Source organism: Rhipicephalus sanguineus, chromosome 2, assembly GCF_013339695.2.
Source record: "Rhipicephalus sanguineus isolate Rsan-2018 chromosome 2, BIME_Rsan_1.4, whole genome shotgun sequence".
NCBI classification, from domain to species: domain Eukaryota; kingdom Metazoa; phylum Arthropoda; class Arachnida; order Ixodida; family Ixodidae; genus Rhipicephalus; species Rhipicephalus sanguineus.
In genome coordinates this window covers 176,327,320-176,347,123 of record NC_051177.1, presented here as the reverse complement: position 1 = coordinate 176,347,123, position 19,804 = coordinate 176,327,320, and the positions used below count along the sequence as shown (strand labels likewise).

General features: G+C 49.5%; 1 protein-coding gene and 1 long non-coding RNA gene across 4 annotated transcripts in view; one reads left to right on the top strand and one right to left on the bottom strand.

The window, feature by feature from the left end:
- The window catches only part of LOC119383875 (uncharacterized), a 303,069-nt gene that overhangs the window by 230,184 nt on the left and 53,081 nt on the right, over positions 1-19,804 (bottom strand). For 2 of the 3 annotated variants that reach the window (XR_005181776.2, XM_037652154.2), the window contains one exon: positions 10,894-11,016. The exons of the other annotated variant lie outside the window; for it this stretch is intronic. Coding sequence is in view for 1 of the 2 variants with exons in the window: in XM_037652154.2 (XP_037508082.1) it covers positions 10,894-11,016 (123 nt within the window). In the remaining variant the exon portion in view is untranslated. The remainder of the gene's footprint in view (positions 1-10,893; positions 11,017-19,804) is intronic. 3 annotated transcript variants of the gene reach the window in all.
- The window catches only part of LOC125757261 (uncharacterized), a 319,798-nt gene that overhangs the window by 261,553 nt on the left and 38,441 nt on the right, over positions 1-19,804 (top strand). The gene's annotated exons all lie outside the window — the stretch shown is intronic.

The following is a 19,804-nucleotide window of genomic DNA, read 5'->3' as shown; positions in this document are numbered from 1 at the left end:
ATGTTGGCCATGAACTCTTGTCACGTCATACCAGTTTTGGTATATGTGAAATTAACGAAACGGCCGCAAGAACCCCAAGGCCGTGGAATGTAAATCATGCTGTTCATGACATGCATGTCATGATTTTCATGTTATGACCTGTTATTTATGTTCCTAATGCGGTCATGTTATTCCATACCAGTTTTGGTATACATCCGATTAACGAAACGGCCAGGAGAGCGAAAAGTCGTAGGCGGCTAGATAGATAGCTAGATAGATACGCTCAAACTCGCAGAAGTTCGCTAAGAAATGCTTCGCATTTAAAATAGATTGATACGTAATTCTAAAGACCCTAGTGTTTCCTAGGCTGCGCTGAAAATGCGGCGCTATGCACGAAAAGCTCTCTGCCGACGATATTGAGCTACCACCTGGCAGTGGCCCTGGGTTCGGCACAAGCTCATACTTCCCGAGGCTACTGCCAGAGTCACCCATATCTCCCGCAGCGCCTCCTCTATTTAATCAATGCCAGCCACATGTGGCAGATTCAACACGGAGGAGTCTTTCGACGACTTTTACAGCGAAGCACGCAGATACGCGGCCATTTTTTTAGTGAGCCAATAAGTACCGAAATAAAAATTGGAGGACGCTTGAGCTTCGCATAGAGGAGTAGAACGCGATAACGTAGTCGGGCCCCGTGCGCATCGCGTTCGTAATTGCCAGCCTGGCTTCCGTTCTCAGTGCATGCCTCAACCGTGCCGTAAGGAAACAAACGATTGTGTGCTTCACACTGGCCGTTTAAAACTATCCTAGAATGCCTGCTACAAGTACAGTTGTTAAGTGCCCGCTACGCGATAATTCTTCCTCTTGAACATTGGCCATGGCCTCGCCACTGTGGCCTAGCGGTTACGGCGCTCGACTGCTGACTTGAAGGTCGCGGGATCGAATCCCGGCCGCGGCGGCTGCATTTTAGATGGAGGCAAAAATGTTTGAGGCCCGTGTACTCAGATATAGGTTCAGGTTAAAAACTCCACGTGGTCGAAAATTCCTTAGCCCTCCACTACGGCGTCCCTCATAATCATACAGTTCTTTTGGGACGTTAAACCCCAAATATTAATGCAAATTGGTCATGGGCCCCCTAGGCGGCCGTAAGGTGCCACGCGCACCCTCGCAGCTGCACACTTTGTAATAGGTGGGCAGCTTTAAACGACCCACTCGTTACACAGATCACAAATTTCACGCCTGGCGCGATTCTATGCTTCCGCTACGCAATATTACATGCGTTAAGGAGACTCCTTCCACTGCATGACATTCATATAGTGTGGGCGTTCATTAGACACATCTACCCTCTTCATGCATGTTCATCATCATGAGTGTTTGTCATCTTCGTCGGTGGTGGAAACGCTGCTTGATGGTGAGATCTGTGCCTCGGGTGTTATCGCTTCACCGTGCCTTCAGGGCCTAATAAAGGTCGCGTTAACCGTTGCGTCACAAGTGGTGGAGGCTGCTAAGCGATCTTCCTTCCTCTCCCAACCTGCTCTACCTCCTGAAGCTCCGCTCAGGTCGCCGTCTCTACCAGGTGTCCGGTACCATGCCTCAGGACGAGCCAACCGGCGCACATGCATCTACCGCCACTGCCCCGACTACCGCGGCCTATCCACCATGATTATCAGTGGGCACCAGCGCGATCCCCCTATGTTCGCCGGACTTCGAGGTGAAGATGTGGAGGATTGGTTGGACCACTACGACCGAGTGAGTTCAACAAACAACTGGGATGATCCGGCCAAGCTTCGTCGTGTTTCTTTCTACCTCACGGACGTGCCGAAAACGTGGTATTTCAATCACGAAATTGATTTCACGGACTGGACCCATTTCAAGCAACGTCTTCGCCAAATTTTCGGCACTCCCGCAGTTCGTTCTGCCCTCGCAAAGAAGACCTTGGACGCTCGCAAGCAACGACTTGGCGAATCCTACACCTCATATATTGAGGGTGTGCTTGCTCTTTGCCGCCGCTCCATGACCCAATCAGAGAGGGTTCGCCATCTGCTGAAAGGCATCGGCACAATCGCCTTCAATGCGTTGGCCATTCAGAACCCGACAACAGTCGCCGACGTTGTTGCGACGTGCCAACGCCTAGAGGAACTCGAGTCCCAGTGGACACATCCCTGACAACAACGCCACCGCCGATCCCTCGTTGCGTGCTATGATCCGCGCGATCATACGGGAAGAGCTACAATCTCTTGGCCTATCAGCGACCCCGAGTCCACCTCACGCCTCCAGCACTCTTTTGCGCGACGTGATCAAGGAGGAGTTGGCGTCCATGGCCGCTCCAGCGTATGTGTACTCTATGACCCCTCGACTCCAACCAACGTACGCATAAGTCGTCACTGGTTCACCAGGTGTCGTGCAATCGATGTCTGCACACTCGACGCCTGCCCACCTGGCTTCGATGACACCGAGTGCGCCTAGCCAGCCCTGTCACCCACCATGGCGATCGCCTCGTCCGGTCTGCTATTACTGCGTGTATCGTGGCCACATTGCACGCTTTTGTCGTAAGCGTCAGCAGGACGAGCGCCGTGGATTCGACGCCTACGAACGGGATGATGGTGCCGCCGGGGCCACTTTCAACGCCGTCCTTACGCTCCGCCGCCACGTCGCTCTCCATCGCCAACTGCAACATCCGAGACGGCACCAACTTACCGCCCCACTAGACGCCGCTCACCGTCGCCCCTTCACCACTCTACGTCACCACTGCGACCTGTCTCGCAGTTCACCGACCATCGCCCGGAAAACTAACCTATGCAGCTTTTGGAGGAAAAGCTGCATTGAACGACAAGACAGAAATTCCTCCAGTGCGTCCATATAATATGGCATCTGTTTTAGTAGAGGGTGTATACGTGGACACTTTGATAGACACTGGTGCTTGTTTATCGGTTATTGATCGTTCTTTGTGTTCCCGTCTCCGGAAAGTCACCACCCCTTATGATGGACCTACATCGTTCGCTGCTCAAGGGGACGTCATTCAACCTTCTGCCATGTGCACCGCTCGTGTTTTCATTGATGGACTCCTCCATTACGTACAGTTCGCCGTGCTGAGTTCGTGCGCCCACCAGATGATATTGGGGTGTGGTTTTCTGTCTACGGCAAACGCTTCCATCTGCTGTCGAGAACGTGTTCTTCACATGACGGAAACTGACTATGCCCTATCTGCGGATGACAAGCCACTTCGCTTGCTCGCTGTGCAGGATATCGAGCTACCACCTGGTCATCAACGAATAGTTAACATCGCTTCTGACGTGATCGACTATGGTGACGTGCTTGTCCTACCGTCTGCACGCTGTCTCGCAAGAGGGATAGCCTTTGTGTCAGGGCTAGTGCGGTTCCACGATGGCTGCGGACTTCTCTACGCTACAAACCAGACGTCCGAGGAGATTCTCATCCCTAAAGGCACTACAATGGCTTGCGTCACGGAATCCCAGCCTCTCTTTGTTGTTCCGCTCGTGCCGGCGTCCTCTGACCCTACTTCTGTTGCACGTTCGCCATGCATTTCTGCTCTCGCTGCGACTATCAGTCCCGACCTACCTCATCGCAGTCAGATGAGTTGCTTGCCTTGCTACAGAAGCATGCGACATCGCTTGATGCCCATTCCTCCTATTTGGGACAAACGTCCATTATCACGCATCGGATCGAGACGGATGGCACTTCTATCGTACGCCGTCGACCATATCGCGTCTCTTCATTCGAGAGGAAGGTAATTGAAGAAAAATGTCACCGGTATGCTGCAACGGAACATCATACGTCCCTCAGTGAGTCCTTGGTCATCTCCCGTTGTTTTTGTACGGAAAAAAGATGGCTCCGTGCGATTTTGCGTAGACTACCGGGCACTTAATAAGATCACCCAGCGGTCGAAATTTAGTTGAGGTGAGGAAGTTGTGCTCGAGTTTACAACGAACACGTAGCCGTGAGAATTTTTCGAAACGGTGCCGTAATAGCGGAGTTACACGCGTTTGATGATCGAAACGCGACGATCGCTTCTTTCCCTCTTTCCTACGTTACCCTCTTCCAAAACCGCTTTGCCCTCCTCGCTGAATGCCCCCTCCTCATCTCGCGTGGCATACGTCACCGCTGACGCGCTGTTCGAGACAGCGTCTACTTCCGGTTGCCGCGACTCCGACGCTCCAGCTCGCCGTCAACTCTGTGAGGTATCTGGGTGCACTGTTCGTTGACTAACCGCTGTTGCTGCCGTGCCGGCCGGTGCCCCTACGAATCGTGCCGGTATGGACCCTGTGTTGCGCGCACGCCTTCAAAGGATCGCCAACGTGATGAGACCCGTACGGGGACACGCCGTGCCAGACCACCTCGGCTCGAGATGAGTACACGGAGCTCATCAAACCGCAAGGCGTGGATGTGTAATTACGCTAGCGACTTGGCGGTTGCGTTTTAGTCTGTCCGGCATTAAAGAAAGCGTCGCGTAAAACCAAATAAAATGTCCCCAAGCTGGCGCCAGGTCAAGTGGCGCCAGCTATGGAGGATTAGAAACAACTAACAAACGCGTAATCTATGTCCTCCGAGCATTCGGAAGCGCCCTTCTCGACTCGCTAAGCCTACAGCATCGATTATTTGAGTATGGCTCTCCAAAAAGGGGCTGAATCGGTACGAATACTTTGCTGTCGAAGCTTAAGGACATGAATCTAAAGCAAATGGAAGCATCAGTTCGGAGCTTACACGCTACAGAGCACACGGCGGCCACTTGATAGACTCGAGGTGGACGACAACCGCTTTTGGCACTGCGGCCATGTTTTTCGGAGGCTTGCCGGCGTAGCTTGCCGTGCAAGTTGGACTGCTGTCGCGCGTGCGGCGACGGCCGACGTTCTGCGGCACCGCGCCGTTGCGGCAGGCTTGCCGCTAGCGTGAGCGGGCCCTTACGGGCCGCAGATGTCGATTCGCAAGCGGCAACACGACCAAGAACAGCAATGTGCGCACGAACAGCTGTTTGCAGAGTTACCGGAAGTCGTCGGTTGTCGTTCGGCCAATCGCAAGCATCGAAACTGATAACGTCATAGTTTCACTGCTGATGTCACACATGTCAGTGGCGGGAATGGCGGGGACCGGAAAGGAGAAACTATTGTTTTTTCGAAATTGTGGCGCGCCCGCGACCTGTAGCGCTGCGGCGTGTGGCATCGTTGATCGCGACGGCATTCTGCACGCGATGCGCTTGTTTACTTGAAATGTTTGGGAAAATGTCGGAGGGGGTTTAGGCGCCCTTTAAAGCTATCGCGTTAAAGGACCCCTCACGAGCCTCTGAAAATACAAAAAACGAGCGCAATATTCCCTCCTGGCGTTTCTCGTCTTTCTGGCCCACTTCGTGACACAGAACAATGACTCCCGCGACGTCTATATAGTACATACTCGATTCATCTATATACATGAGATATGAGACGTGCATTGTCTCTGAACTGCTTTGGCATGCAGCCACCCACCCGTTCTTCCTTGCCTCGCATGACTATCTTGCGCGATCAACTGATTGCGCTTCATTTTCTGTGCTAGCGACTGTGCAAACGGAGAAACAAGGGTGTAGTCGACAAGCGCGAAATGTTGATAGGGTCCACGCCGAGTGCTGGCATGGTACCCGTGCTTTCAGGAAATAAGTGCTGAGGAAGAAATATGGCCTGTAGGAAGGGCAGCGAAGGCGAGGAGGAAGGCACTCCCTCGTCTTTGAACGAGTGGCGGTGAAGGGCCCTTAAAAAAACGCCAGGCCTGCGCTGAAACCGCAGCACAGTCACAGCGAAAGCTGGAAGAGCGGCGTTTCTAGAGCCCGTTGTAAGCTCTCTTGGGGCTACAATACAAGTACACTAGAAAGTACCCACTAAGCCATAAATCACAATTTTTGTGAAGTTGGGAAGCACCTACTAAGCCATTATTCTTCATTCTGCGGAGAAGCGAGGCACCAGCTACACGTCTGTAAGGCATTATCTGCACTTTGCCGACGCGACGACTGATTACGATGAAGAATTATGGCTCAGTCCTTTGTAATGGGTTGGAAGCTTTAAACGGCCCACCAGTTGTGTAATTTGCATTGGGTGACGCCCGGTCGCTATTTCCCTCTCCCGTCATGCTGTATACCATACGTTGACGTGGGAGAGAGACGGGGGGGAAGAAGAACTTTACTGAGACCATGAGGAAATGGATCATGCGCTTATGGGCTTCCTTGGCAACCAATACAAGTGCACTTGCGAGGAACCCACTACGCTATCAATCATTGTAATTTTTGAGAAGTAGGGCAGCAGGCACTGTGCCATTTTTCGTCATTCTACGGAGAGCATTGGTACCTGCTAAACGCATGTAAGGCATTATGCGCACTTTGTTGATGCTGCGCCTGATGACGATGAAGAATTATGGCAGAGCCCTTTGTAATGGGTTGGAAGCATTCAACAACCTACTCATTGCGCAATTCGCATTGTGTGACGCCTGGTTACAGAATTCACGTTGTGCGACGCTTGGTGCTTATTTTCCTCTTCTACCATGCTATACTGCATATGCTAATGTGGTTCCTCCCCGACATGAAGCCTGTATAGGACCTTTTTGCGAAGCAGTTTCAAGCACCGGCATGGCTCAGAGGTTGAATACGCAGAGGGCCCAGGTTCGAACCTCGTTCCATTCTGAAATTTTTGTCTTTTTTCGTTTTTTTTTCCTATTTCGAGCGATACTGGTTACGGACACCGGCGGCGGCGGCGGCGGACAACTACGGCGCCAAAAACGGCCGGTGAAATGATCTCATAACAGCTTTCGCTGTAAAAACAGTAGGTCTATATGCGCACAGATGTAGGCACTTCCTGGGAGTAGAAGAGAACCAGCCGGCTGGAGTGCGTGTACCAAGAACGACACAGAAAGCGAAAATTCTAAGGAAAGTTTCAGACAACATACAAGGTCAATTCATATCGGTCGCGAAAGTTGTAATGAAAAGCGGTCAAAAGCCTGTTGCCACGGACATCAACGCGGGGCGTACGTTTGAAGCGCGAGTGGGTGAGGTGGGGACAAATAGTGCAAATTAAGAGCTCAATGGAATTTTTGGTAGCATTCGCTACAATGGCCTAGCCGAGCCAGATTCGCGTGGCTTCTCAAGAGCCGTGCTGCGTGTGCGCGAGGATTGGTGATGTCCCACAGCGGGCGCATCGAAGCCGGCACCTCCCGCGCACTCCGTCGCTGCCTCCGATCTGCGCTTTCCAGAGGAGTGACGTCGTAGCCGAGGTAGACGTACTGGCGCAGGCGCGCGCGCAGCTATTCGCCTTCGCTGTGCAGTCGCCGGCTGACACTGCGCTGGAGCCGCTTGATAGCGCCTCTGACAGGCGTTTGCCATGTATGGTTTAGCCTTAGAAAAGGAGAGCTGCTCAAAGGCGCAGAAGAGCGAAGAAGCTTAACTCTTCGGATCATGAAGTTGTTATGAGATCACAACAAGGGCCGTTTTCGGCGCCGTAGTTGTCCGCCGCCGCCGCCGCCGCCGCCGGTGTCTGTAACCACTATCGTTCGAAATAAGAAAAAAAAACGAAATAAGAAGGTTTGAACCTGGGCCCTCTGCGTGAGAGCCCAGTGTTCTACCTCAAAGCCATGCGGGTGCTTGAAAATGCTTTGCAAAATGACCCTTTACGGGCTTGATGTCGGGAAGGAACCACATTAACATATGAAACGTAGAGTGGTAGAAGAGTTGAATAACAACCAGGAGTCACACATTGTGAATTCTGTAACCAGGCGTCACACAACGCGAATGGCGCAACGAGAGCGTTGTTGAATGCTTCCAAACCATTACAAAGGAATCTGCCATTAATTTTTCATCGTCATCAGCCACATCATCAACAAAGTGAACATAATGTCTTACAGGTATTTAGCGGGTACCACGGTTCTCCGCAGAATAAGAAAAAATTGCATAACGGCTGCTTCTCATCTTCACAAAAATCATGATTTATAGCATAGTGGATTCCTCGCAGTGCACTTCTGTTGGTTGCCAAGGAAGCCCATAAGGTTCCCATTACCCATTTCCTCCAGGTCCAAATAAATTTAATTCGCTCTCTCTCTTCCTCACGTTAACGTATGTTATAAAGAGTGGCGGGAGAGTTCAAGAACGACCAGGCACACATTCCGAATTACGCAACTAAAAAGCAAAAAAAAAGTTTTCTTTTGTGGTTTTAAGCTCTCACAGGGCTTTCGGTGGCTTTTGCTACCGTATGCCGCAAGGAGTTGGTGCGCCGTCTCGGTCGGCAACCGGATGCAAGCGGCCCAGTCGAAGACATTGTGGCTTTGAGAAGGAGCTCATCTCTCTTTTAACCTATGGCCAATCCACTAAAGAGGCGGCGGCATTTGTTGTCATCGGGGTACGTGACCATTCAAAGGAAGCAAACGGGAAAATATTCGGACTCGCAGGGTCAGAAGAGTAAACAAGAAAAAAATTACCCCATCTCCCGCTAAAGGGGACCATGAGGCGATGCGAAGCCGGAGCACTTGCACGATCGCGTTCCGTTGGCGTTCGTTGGGCATGCTACCGACCTCGCGTCGTGGAACGCGAAGAGGGACGCTACGCGCGTCGTATCTTCCATCTAGCCTGGCCGTCAATTCTCACAGGGCGAGCGGAGAACGCGGTCGACAGGCGGGCGAGAGGGGGGCAGCGTAGGAGAGGAGAGAGAAGGGGAGGGGACGCGCATGCGCTCGCGCTCATCGCGGCGTTGCGCAGGAGAGAATTTCGGCATGTCTAGCCCGCGTTTCAGAGGAAGAGTGGAAATGGGGAGGGGAGAGGGGTATGGGAGAGGGGGAGAAGTGAGGGAAAGTGGAAAGAGGTAAAGTCAGAGGGAAAGTGGAGAGGGGAAGGGGAGAGGGAAAGTGGAGAGGGGAAGGGGAGATGGTGAGTGGAGAGGTGGTGTGTGGAGAGGGTATGCGCATGCGCAGTAAGGGTGGTCACGCCGCACACCATCGGATTGAGCTCGGCCTTAAGATACTTCGCATCTGAAACAGCAACATGTGCTGCGAACTACAAATGTGGAGTGCCGTAGAGTCACCCTGTCGGGACCTATATTGGCGCCGTGATTCGACAAAAATGCAAAAGGACAAAATAACACGTGCAAACTATTTGTGTGCTTTGATGGAAGCGCCGTTGAGAAAACCAAAGGAAAAGGACGGCACATCGACAATTCCAGCTCGTTGTAGCGGATGTCGTCTCCTAGGAAAGCGAGTTCCTCCCGGCGTGCGCGCCCGCTCCTCGACTCCACGCCTTCAGTCACGTGCTCCCCAAGTCACTGCTCCCCTGTTGGCTGACGTTGAGCAGACGCTCTACCGCGAGCGAATTTTTCCAACTATAGCGAAGAAGATCGCAGCGACGTTTCGACGCTCTAGGAACCGGCTTTGGGCTCCCGCGACGGCAGCAGCCTGCTCTTGGAGCAAAATCGTTGTCATGTGGAACAGGCTTAAGGCTGCCAAAGTGATCCTTTCATGGCTGCTGTATCGCTCCAGTGGTTTTCCTTTATTGTCTAACGTGACTTTTTGAACTATTGTGCTATTGTGCTCCTGAGCCGTTGTATCATCATATTATTTTATCTGCAAAATATTTTGCTGTCTATTGCAAATTCACCAAAAGTACACTTTTAGGCTTATTAGCCCAATAGTCTACTTGCGGTGTATTTGCAACAGCAAGCGTGTTTCTCAAATCATTCTTTTTCATGCTCCTTTTCTCTAACATACGACTATTAGCGGGCCGTAAAGATGAAAAAAACCGTATATATCAAAAGGAAGTAAGAGAGCAGCGCTTTAAAAAATATATGACATTTCATGCCACGTAGCATAAATGCGGGACGTCGCTACCGCTTCCGGTTATGACACCATATTTTATTTTTTCCTTGCTGTTAGTTGTCTTCACCATACGCAGATGGCGACGGTGGCAACGTGCCGCCAACTTCTTGCCACATGGGCTTCTATGGAAGTATTGCTTCCAGTTTACGTATACTTTGCAACTTAATCGTCCACGGCAGTGGAAGAAAACGGACACGGAAAGAACATGGGACGGGCGCTTCATGTGGGCTCTTCGTCCTTTAGCGTATATAATCAGTCAAATGACCCAAACCGAATGTTCATATTCTACCTTTGCAGCTTACTGGATGCTTTGTTACAGGTACTTCGTCCACACCCTAAACAGTTTCTAGACGTACTTTTTTTTCGCCATGTACACAGGTTCGTGTTGCTGGAGGCCAGAGTAACGCGGGAGCGCCTGCGCAGAGGGAATCGAGTCTCTTCACCGGCAGTCGCCACAACGTCGCTGCAGTGGCACTGCGTGTTCGATTCGAAACAGCAGCGCATGAGGCCTACAGGGGAATCGCGCAGTGCTGCCAAACGAAATGTGTGCGCCTGCCTATTAGTGTGAACGGAACGTGCGTGTTATACAGTGGCGAATACTTAAGTCACTCGCTCCTCTGTTCGCGTTTCATTTAATACCGATAGTACGGACGCGGACACCGGTGCTGTCATCTCATCGATCGAAGAGCACCACTTATCAGTGCAGTTTACCGCTGCTTTTTCGTCGACTGCTTGCCTAATATTTGCAAGAAATCGAGACACCACTGAACTAAGACCTCCATAAAGCTTTAGTTTTGTTGTCTATAGATTTGCGGAGTAGCACATCATTACGGGGCCTATCGGAGGCTGGAATCGTTCTCGATCCCGACAGGCTACAGGCACTTGATCTAATTGCTTACCTGACCAGAGGCTGGCCAATCGGTCACGTTGCGCTAGGGCTTTTAGGCTCAGGGTAAGCCTGTGCAGTGCTCTATTCGATAAGAATATGCACCGCAACTTCGTCTACACCAAGCCAGCCTGCACGCTACACCTTAAACAATCAACAATCTAATAAATTTTTCGTTGAGAAATATTCAGCAATCTTACCTGTTTTTAACGTTCGGGCCAGAATGAGGCAATTACTGTCACTAAAAAGTACAAGGAAAGTGTAGTTCGCGGAGGATATAGCGAATTCCTGGCCAGTGATGTTCATAATAGAAAAATTTCCCCCTGAAAAAAGAAAAGTGACCTGTTTAGCTCTTGCAAAACTTTTCTTGTGTCCTATCAACCCATAGTCGTAAAAGGGGCACGATAGGTATTTTGTTTAACAAAAACAGTGAAATCAAATTTAAATAACCAATAAAACATAAAAATCAAAGAATACGAAACAACACAATACATAATATATTTAACGATAAACGAATATTAGTAAGAGTGAGAAAGTAAGTTTCGCCGCATGGCAAAGCAATGAATGCGATTGCAACAAATCAGAATGTCACACGAAAGAACGGCAAGTAGCTCAAAACTTGCTGCGTGCTTCTCAAGCCCAAAATACGCACGAAAATAACACACATAGTGCGAGCGCGAATTCACTACAGTCACAGCTCGACACTTGCAGCGCGCTGGTCAAGCACCAAACATGACACATGAAAAGAACGCTCTGGCATACACAGGACGAGCGCGAACTAGCAACTGTCACAGTTGTCACTTCAACCAGCCCCTACTTTCGCTCTTTTAGCTAGCAGCTAATTCCTCTCGCAAACACGTCCTTAAAGCGAGCGAAGTGACCATCGTGTGGCCTATAGCTTCAACGCAAACGTTGCGATGAAAGCACAAGATGTATAAACCTCCTCCCTCCAGAGATAAGCGCCCAAGCACGGGCGACCATGTCCTGTATGTCAAAGTACAAGCCGAAGGCACACATCCCAACCCCGGCGAAACCCTAGAGAGCTTTAAAATTTGCGACCCAATAAATTTGCGAGCCGCCAGGGCTCATGCGCAGAACCCAAGCCGCTCTTGGCATCTTGCGCTCGCGTTGTCCCAAGACCAACAAATCGAAAACTAGCGTGGGTCGCCAGCGATATGGCGGAAACGCTGCACGGGAAACGACGCAGCATGCCCCGAGTCTCGCATAATTTTAATTTCGTCCCGTGTGGTTTACGAAACGGACCAATGTAAACAATGTGAATCCAGAGCCACTCTGGAGCATATGTTATGGGAATGCCGAGGGATTAGTCACAATGCCAAGAACGCGGCCTCTAGTGACAGCCTTCGCGACGCTGGGAAGCCACGCTGCTCAGCTCCGCCCTCGAGGATCAGCTCTGGGCCGTCCAGCGGGCCGAGGAAGCCGCCAGGTTTCAAGGACCCCTGGCCGTCTGCTAGGCGGGGCCATCGGCCCGCCCCACGAACTCGCAGGACTCGGAATAAAGTTATTTCCTCCTCCTGTGTGGCGTCTCGTGCGTTTGACCCAACGCCGGCTGCGTTTTATCCAACACTCAAACGCTGCTGCTCCTCCGAACACAAGAGCGGCCTACCCAAGGCAGGTGCTAGTGGGGCTTATATTTATTTGTAGCTTATATATATATATATATATATATATATATATATATATATATATATATATATATATATATATATATATATATACATATATATATATATATATATATATATATCGAGAGAGAGAGAGAGAGAGAGAGAGAGAGAGATAACCGAGGCATGATCGACGGTGACGGCGAAAACCCGCAGTATTTACAATTGCTATCTCAATAAGAACTGAAGTAAAGGACTTAGACGGAACTCTAGCGAAGCTAGAGTTCCGTCTAAGAGTGGAACGCGATTTGGTTGACACCTAGACCCCTAAACTGTGCCGCTAGGAAAGGAACGTCTGTGCGCGTAATATTGGCCGTCTTAAACTCTCCGAGAATGCTTAAAGGAAGTGCAGTTACGAGTTCACTACGCCATAATAAACAGCGAAGTACCCACGACGCCTCCGTGAGGCAACACGCGCCCCTCTGCCGCTTCAGACTTTGTTGATGCTGTGGTGGATGTTGATCATGAAATATGCCTGAGCGCTTTGTAATGAATAGACCTTTAAGCAGCCTACTCTTTCGTAGTGTACATGGTACGACGCCTGGTGTGATTCGACGCTTCTACCACACAATATTACATGTCTTTGCGGGACTTTTTACACGACATCACACCTCCATTGTTTTTTTTATATATTTTTTTGGCGATACAGTTTCAACCATAGGTGTCGTTCTGTGGTAGAGCTGTCCCGCACTAGGTTGCATTCCGGCGCGAACCGATGATTTTTATTCTTCCCATTTATCGCGATTTTTAGCTACTGGTACGTCAATGCGGCACTGCAGTATCGCCACAGTTACGTAGTGTGTGTGGTGTCCACTGAGGGACCTATCCTTTACGCCGCGACCATAAGAACACCGTTCACCGTCGAAGTGGAAGAAGCTGGCATTGCTCTGACCGTCGCGCATCCTGCCGTACAAACCGTCCACTGAGACTCCAAAAGCCCGATCGCAAACTTTTCGCGAGGTAGCATAGGCGTCTGCCCAGAGGGAGTCCTACAGGCATAGGCGTGCGCACAGGGGGGGCAGGGGGGGCGGCCGGCCCCCCCTAGTCATCTAAGAGGGGGGCGCAAAATCTGCCCCGTGCATTGACCCATAGTCACCTAAGAGCGGGGGTGGCGCAAAATCTGCCCCGTGCATTGACTTAGTAGGGTGGGAGGGCGCTGCGGTGAACCTTTGCCCCCCCTGATGGGGAACCCTGCGCACGCCTATGCCTACAGGAATTTACAAACGATAATTTACAAACGAATAGATGCGCGCCTCTGACTCGGATAATATGGATGAGGAACCGAGCTCATACCACGGAATAACACTACATGGAGAAAAGGCGAATTTATCTGCCTCTGCACGCAAGCGTCACGACGGTAATTCATTCCATAGCTCTCATGCGCTGGCAAATTAACTACCAACGGGCAATAAAACTCAGTATGTCAAAGCGGCACGAATCAAATATTACCTACCAAAAATTGCAATATTTGGGGGTGCGAGAATCTGCCCTTTCCCGTGTACCTCCTACCAGCTCTCTCACAAGAGACGTGAGAACAGCTGCTCAGAGCAACCGATCCGAGACCGCAGCAACCTTCGCGCCTGCGTCATTCTGGTCGTTTTCCTCTGGACATGGCTCACACCCAATGTAGGGGATTGGCCGAGTAGTGGTTGAATTTATCCAATATTTTCTGTAGGTAATCATTTGTAGAAGCTACAGTTCATTATGATATTGATTTGAAGTAGGAGTTACTGATAATGATATATTTATACCAGAAAGATTTAGCAAGATATTTTTTGTCTCGCTGATGAAATCCTCAATGGCTAAGAAAACATCCCTGTGCTTGTATCCCAGAGTAGCGACTCCATAATCAAGGATAACCGGTTCTGATACTTCCAGGCCCAGTTTCCAAAGAGATAGTACTGTTATTCTTTTCGTCCATAGAAAAAAATGACTGATAGTTTCCTTCTTGTTACAGAAGAGGCACAGAGGGGAAGTCACTAAACCTGCTTTATGCAAGTAAAAATTGAGGAAGGTAACACGGCAATAAAATTTTGTTATGGCCATTTCAATCGTTCTTCACTTGGATAAATCGCTGCACCAGGGAAATAACAGGTGCTTATTCTCCGGAGAAGCTGTCAATAGTGGGTTAACTTCTTACTTCTATCAAGCGAAATCTCGCCATCTGGATGCGTGCTGTTGTCGTATAAGCACGAATTATCGGCGCCAAAAGCGACGCTTTTGCTAGAGAATCAGCGATTTCACTTAACAACAATCCTCTGCGGCCAGGTACCCAGATCGAACGAATACATTGAATATCAGCGCGAACTAGTAGTTCAAAGAGCTTTAGTATGTCGCCATTTGACCAGGTGCGGCAAGTGAGGAGCACATAGATAAGGAATGAGTTATAACTGCAACTATTGTAATTGAAATACTTTGCTTACATAAAGATAATAATATTGTGAGCGCTGACTATATAGTTCATCTTCATCTGTACAGAAACCATTGTAATCATCATCTTCGTTTGTCACGCGGGCTGCGCCGCTTTGGACATTGAAATATAACCTTTCGATTACTGAACTGGGCGTCGTCTCATAAGTGGTGGAGGTGCTAAAAACTCAGCAAAAAAACAGGCAGAAAGTCAGGCAACCGTAATGAAAAAGACCAATCGAGTTCAGGGCAAAATATGCCAGATCTTTCCTCAGATTGTGACACCTCCGTTCCAATAAGAACATTAGTTGGTAGAGTATTGAGATGCTCTTACAGCAACCCACTTAAAACGGCGCAAGGTAGTAATTTCACGTAGTTTGGAAAAATATAGTCGTAGACAATTTCTGCAGTGTTATGTTGCGTAGTCATGGGAAGCACCTCGCGAATTTTTACATTTAGTAAATAAAGTAACGACTGAACAAATATAATTAAAAGGGGTGGTGTTCAAGCTTCCAGTTATAATACAGCATTTGTATAATATTTGTGAAGTCTTAAGCAGAGCCGTAAAGCCCCTCGCTATAATGGACCTAGTGGCCGAAGCTTGTATGCTGGCGCACCGGGTCGAAAGGTCGCTCCTCATGAATGACTATCGTAGTGCTCAGCCCTGCCAAGCATTTCGTGAGCAGAACTTTGATAGCGTTTTCGCCACCTTCGCTCACGTACAACGCCGACTTTTTGCTCGGAACTAACGCTGCCACGCAAGAATTTCTGCGACACGGATGCCACAATGCCATTGCATTAGCATGCTGGTTGCTTAAGTCTTAACTCCTAACCTACCAATTGCGAAGAGGGGGTTATAGGCGGCGGTTATAAAAAATTACAGGAGTCTTTTTCCTATCGAGAAAATTCTTTCCTTGCTTCTTTCTTTCTTTTTTAACACGAAAGTGTTTTGTGCCAGGGTCCACCAAGACTTCAATGACGTATTTCCGTCACGGATATGACGTTTTAAACTGTACACTAACAGATGGCAAGAACAAAGAAGAAGTTCCGTAGCCAGGAATCCCACCCGCGGCGCCTTCCTTCGCAGCGCGCCGCGCGAAACGACTCGGCCACAACGCCTACGTTCTTCAGCCCACTAATGGCGAGCTATTGCTATACATAATTTACCGCTGGCGGTGCGCGGAGCTCTGAGGCACTTTTTTTGTTATCACCAGCGAGATGTCGCGAAGGATTCGAATGGTGCTCTTTAAAGGTCGTCGAACCGATCGTTGCGATACGCAAAGCGCCCCCACCTGTACTTTGCCCTACAGGGTGTGGTCGCCCGGGATGGCGACCACACCCTGTACACAAACCGCCTCCATCTCGTGATGGGGGCGATTTGTGCATATTGTGCTTTCACCGCAAGTTTACGTTGATGTTACAGAGTGCACGAAGGTCACTACGCTCGCTGAAGGGGCCGCGTTTGCTAAAGAAGCGTGCTATTCAAACACAAAGAAGTAACAACTGTGACAATTGTTAGTTCGTACTTGTCCTCTGTGTGTTCTTTTCTTGCGTCCTTTGTGTTTGAGCAGCACCCTGCAAGTTTCGAGCTGATTGCTGTTCTTCGCGTGACATTTGAATTTGTTGCTATTGCATTCAGTGCTTCTTCGCCTTTGCGGTGAAACAATGCACAATAAACGCCCATCTACCTTTGTGAAGACACGTTTCACTTTCGTGTTATACCGATTCCTATGCCGGAGGGATCAGCCATGTTTTTTTCTTTCTTTCGCATTGCGCAATGCACCCTCCTAACTTTTAACAGCGAAGCTTTTTAAGCCGGCCGTTATCTATCCAAAGTTAACAAAAATGCTCATGCGGATATGCGCCGGAGAAATCGGGCAAGCCCCACTACTGAGTACAGCAGGTGTGAGCTTTAAACGAAAACTATGCTCGGTGAAGTGGAGCACGTAAATACGTGAAAAAGAGATAGGGAAAGGAAGAGATAAAAAGAAAGAAAAAGCGAAAAATAGAGAGAGAGGGAAAGTGATAGGAAGTAAGGGAAAAGGACAAATAGAGAAAAATAAAGGGAGCACAGACACAAAAAGATAAAAAAGACACAAGAAAGAGATAGAAATAACAGAGATCAATATAGAAAGAGAAGGAGAGAAAGAAATTGGTATAAAGATGATAGAGGAAACAGAGAGAAATAGAAATAAATGCAATAAAGAAAGAGAAAAATAAACAGAAAAACGGAGACCACCCGGCTCCGCTCTCCTTTCAGGCTTGGCGCCACTAGTGCGAAGCTGCCGTAATTTGTTTGCCTCCTTTATTTCGGGAAATTGACTTTAAATAAAGTGCTTAACAGCGCAACGCTTGAGTTGCTACAGGCAACAACTGCCTTCATATCCAGGAAACAATGAAAGGAGGTAACGTAAAATGACAAGGGACCTGGACAAAAAAATGGGACCGACATATCAGAAGCGGCCGATCGCCGACCATCCCCAGGATTTCAGGACAACTTCGTTTGCAAAACTGAAAGAAGAGGTTTCAAATGCGACTCCCGGTTTTATATTGGCTGAAAAGCGTTCTTTCAATTTTCATGCTACTTTATTGCGTAAGTAAAGCCATGTAACTTGCTTGGTCTTTTTGTCGGCCTTATTCATGTTGCCTTATGGTTAAAGCACTAGCTCAATTGTCGACCTTGCTGCAGTTTATTCTTGTTGTTTCCAAAGTCCACATCTAGAACTACATTGTATCTGGGTGTGCCGGAACAGCTGGCGGAGCTGACAATGTTTTCGAATACAATGCTCGGTAGCGTGTGCGCGCGAGCGAGACGAAGAGGGTGCTTAAATGCCTCAGTAACTCTGCCTCACCACTGGTGCGGGCAGCGTGCGCGCATTTTTAGCTTCTGTAGTGGCATCTGGTGGCCACTTCCTCAAGTACATCGATATCCCAAATTCCTGGCCATAAAGCCCACGGTCGAGAAAGCATCACTTTTTGAAAATAGGCCCATACAAATACAAATGCGACCGACGCACCTTCGAGGGCTGCATTTCTGTACACTCGCCGGCGACGGTTTTCGCTGCCTCCGCCCCCGAAATCGGTAACTTGTACTGCGCCTACGTTGAAAAATTCATGCAGACTCTGCTCTCGATGTTGTCTACGTGATGCCTAAGTGACTGTTACTAATCACCGGCTTTTTCGTCGCGAAGCATCTTATGGCGGAGTTCAATCCGGTAGTGGTGGTGGCGTGCGTCGTGACCACCCTTACTGCGCATGCGCAAACCCTCTCCACACACCTCCTGCACACTCCCCCTCTGCAATCCTCCTCCCCCTCTCCGCCTGTTCACTTCCCTTTCCCCTCTCCACGGCTCGCGTTAGGTCGTACACACGCTCAGTCATTGCGCCGGCTGCTCCGGTGTCATGAGTTCCAACGTCAATGGCGGTGCCAGTTGCAGTAATACCTTAAGGCCTGCCGAGATCGCAGAGCAGCGGAAGGCTCAACGCGCCGAAGCGCAACGTAAATGTCAGCAAGCGGACCCTGAGCTTCGGTATAGGGAAGCCCAGCGGAAGAGGCAACGTCGGCGGGAATCTGCTATGGATGAAACAAGGGCTGGACATGCCGAAACGCTGCTTTGCATCGCCTCATGGTCCCCTTTAGTGGGAGATGCTGTAAGTTTTTCTTCCTCGTGCGCAGCTGTGTTGAGCCGAGTAGTGCGTTCATTGTTCTGGATGACATACAGCATCAGGCCTATGCATTTGCCGTGCTTGTTATTCGTTGTGCCTTTCGCGGAACATCGACGTCGGGAGGACTTGGCTAGATTTACTATGTATGCTCCTTTCCACTTTTTCCGTCCTTCAGCGTCATACTGTTGTTCTCCACCATAGGTCGGCAATCTCCCTCATGAGTCGACTCACTCAGACTCACTTCAAGTCCGTGTGAGTCCGAGTAAGTAATGTTTTGTTTACTATGAGTCCGAGTGAGTCCGGCTGAGGAAAACTTTGGTGAGTATGAGCGCGAGTGAGTGCTAAGCGCAGACAATATTAATCTGGAGTGAGTTTCAGTGAGGTCCACATTTTTTGTTCCCTATATCCTCAACTTTGCTCAATTGCATACATCAGGTGCAATGCTACCGAAGCTGGCGAGACTTCTTGCAGTCTCTGAGTTTGCACCAAGAAATAGTTCAGCGATTTCATAACCCGAAAAGCCATCTTCCTTGTCGTGTTTAGACTGAGTAATAAATGAAGATGCTATATTTACAATAAACTAACCCCGGTTGACAACATGTTGTAGTGGATCCCTTAGCGTCTCTTTTTTTCGCATTTTAGCGTTTCATTTGCAGCCTTTGCTACGCGTCGCGACGCCTCACGTGCAGCGTCGTGAGCGGCTATATACGCTGAAGAGAGGATCAGGCGTGAACCTCGTTTGCATTTTTCACCTTGCGTGCTCTTCGTTGTCGTTTTCGCGCTGCACGGATGCGGCATCGGTCTTCCTGCTTGGATGCGGCATTGGCCTCCCTCCGGAGCGAGCATCATCCCGATGCTCTAGTGCAAGAAAACGATGCAGTAGAAGCATGAACCACATCAATCTGGACAAGAGGGCTTCATTCGCAGAACATGACCGACTTATGGTTTGTGCCGGCAAGTTCTCGAGAGGCTGTCAGGAATACCCCGTAGTTCAGGTCGCTTAGGCATCGTGCTACTTTGTAGGGACCAAAATACCTCTTCAGTAATCTTCCAGAAAGTCCCTTTGGCGGATAGGTCTCAAGACCCACACTTCCGCACCTGGTTGACAGTGGACGTATCGGTGCCGAAGATTGTAATGTTGTGCGTCGTAGTGCTACTGCCGTGCGATTCCGACGCGCGCAAGTTGCCTCGTTGAGTGAGCAGCTCGCTGAGTGAGCAAGGAGCTCGTTGAATGAAAGTAACAGCGTCCGTGTATATATCGTTGTAGTCATGCAGTAACATTGCATTAAGCATCGTCGTTATTTCACGGCCATGAAAAAGACTAAATAGCGTCTTTCTAGAAGTTTCCTGC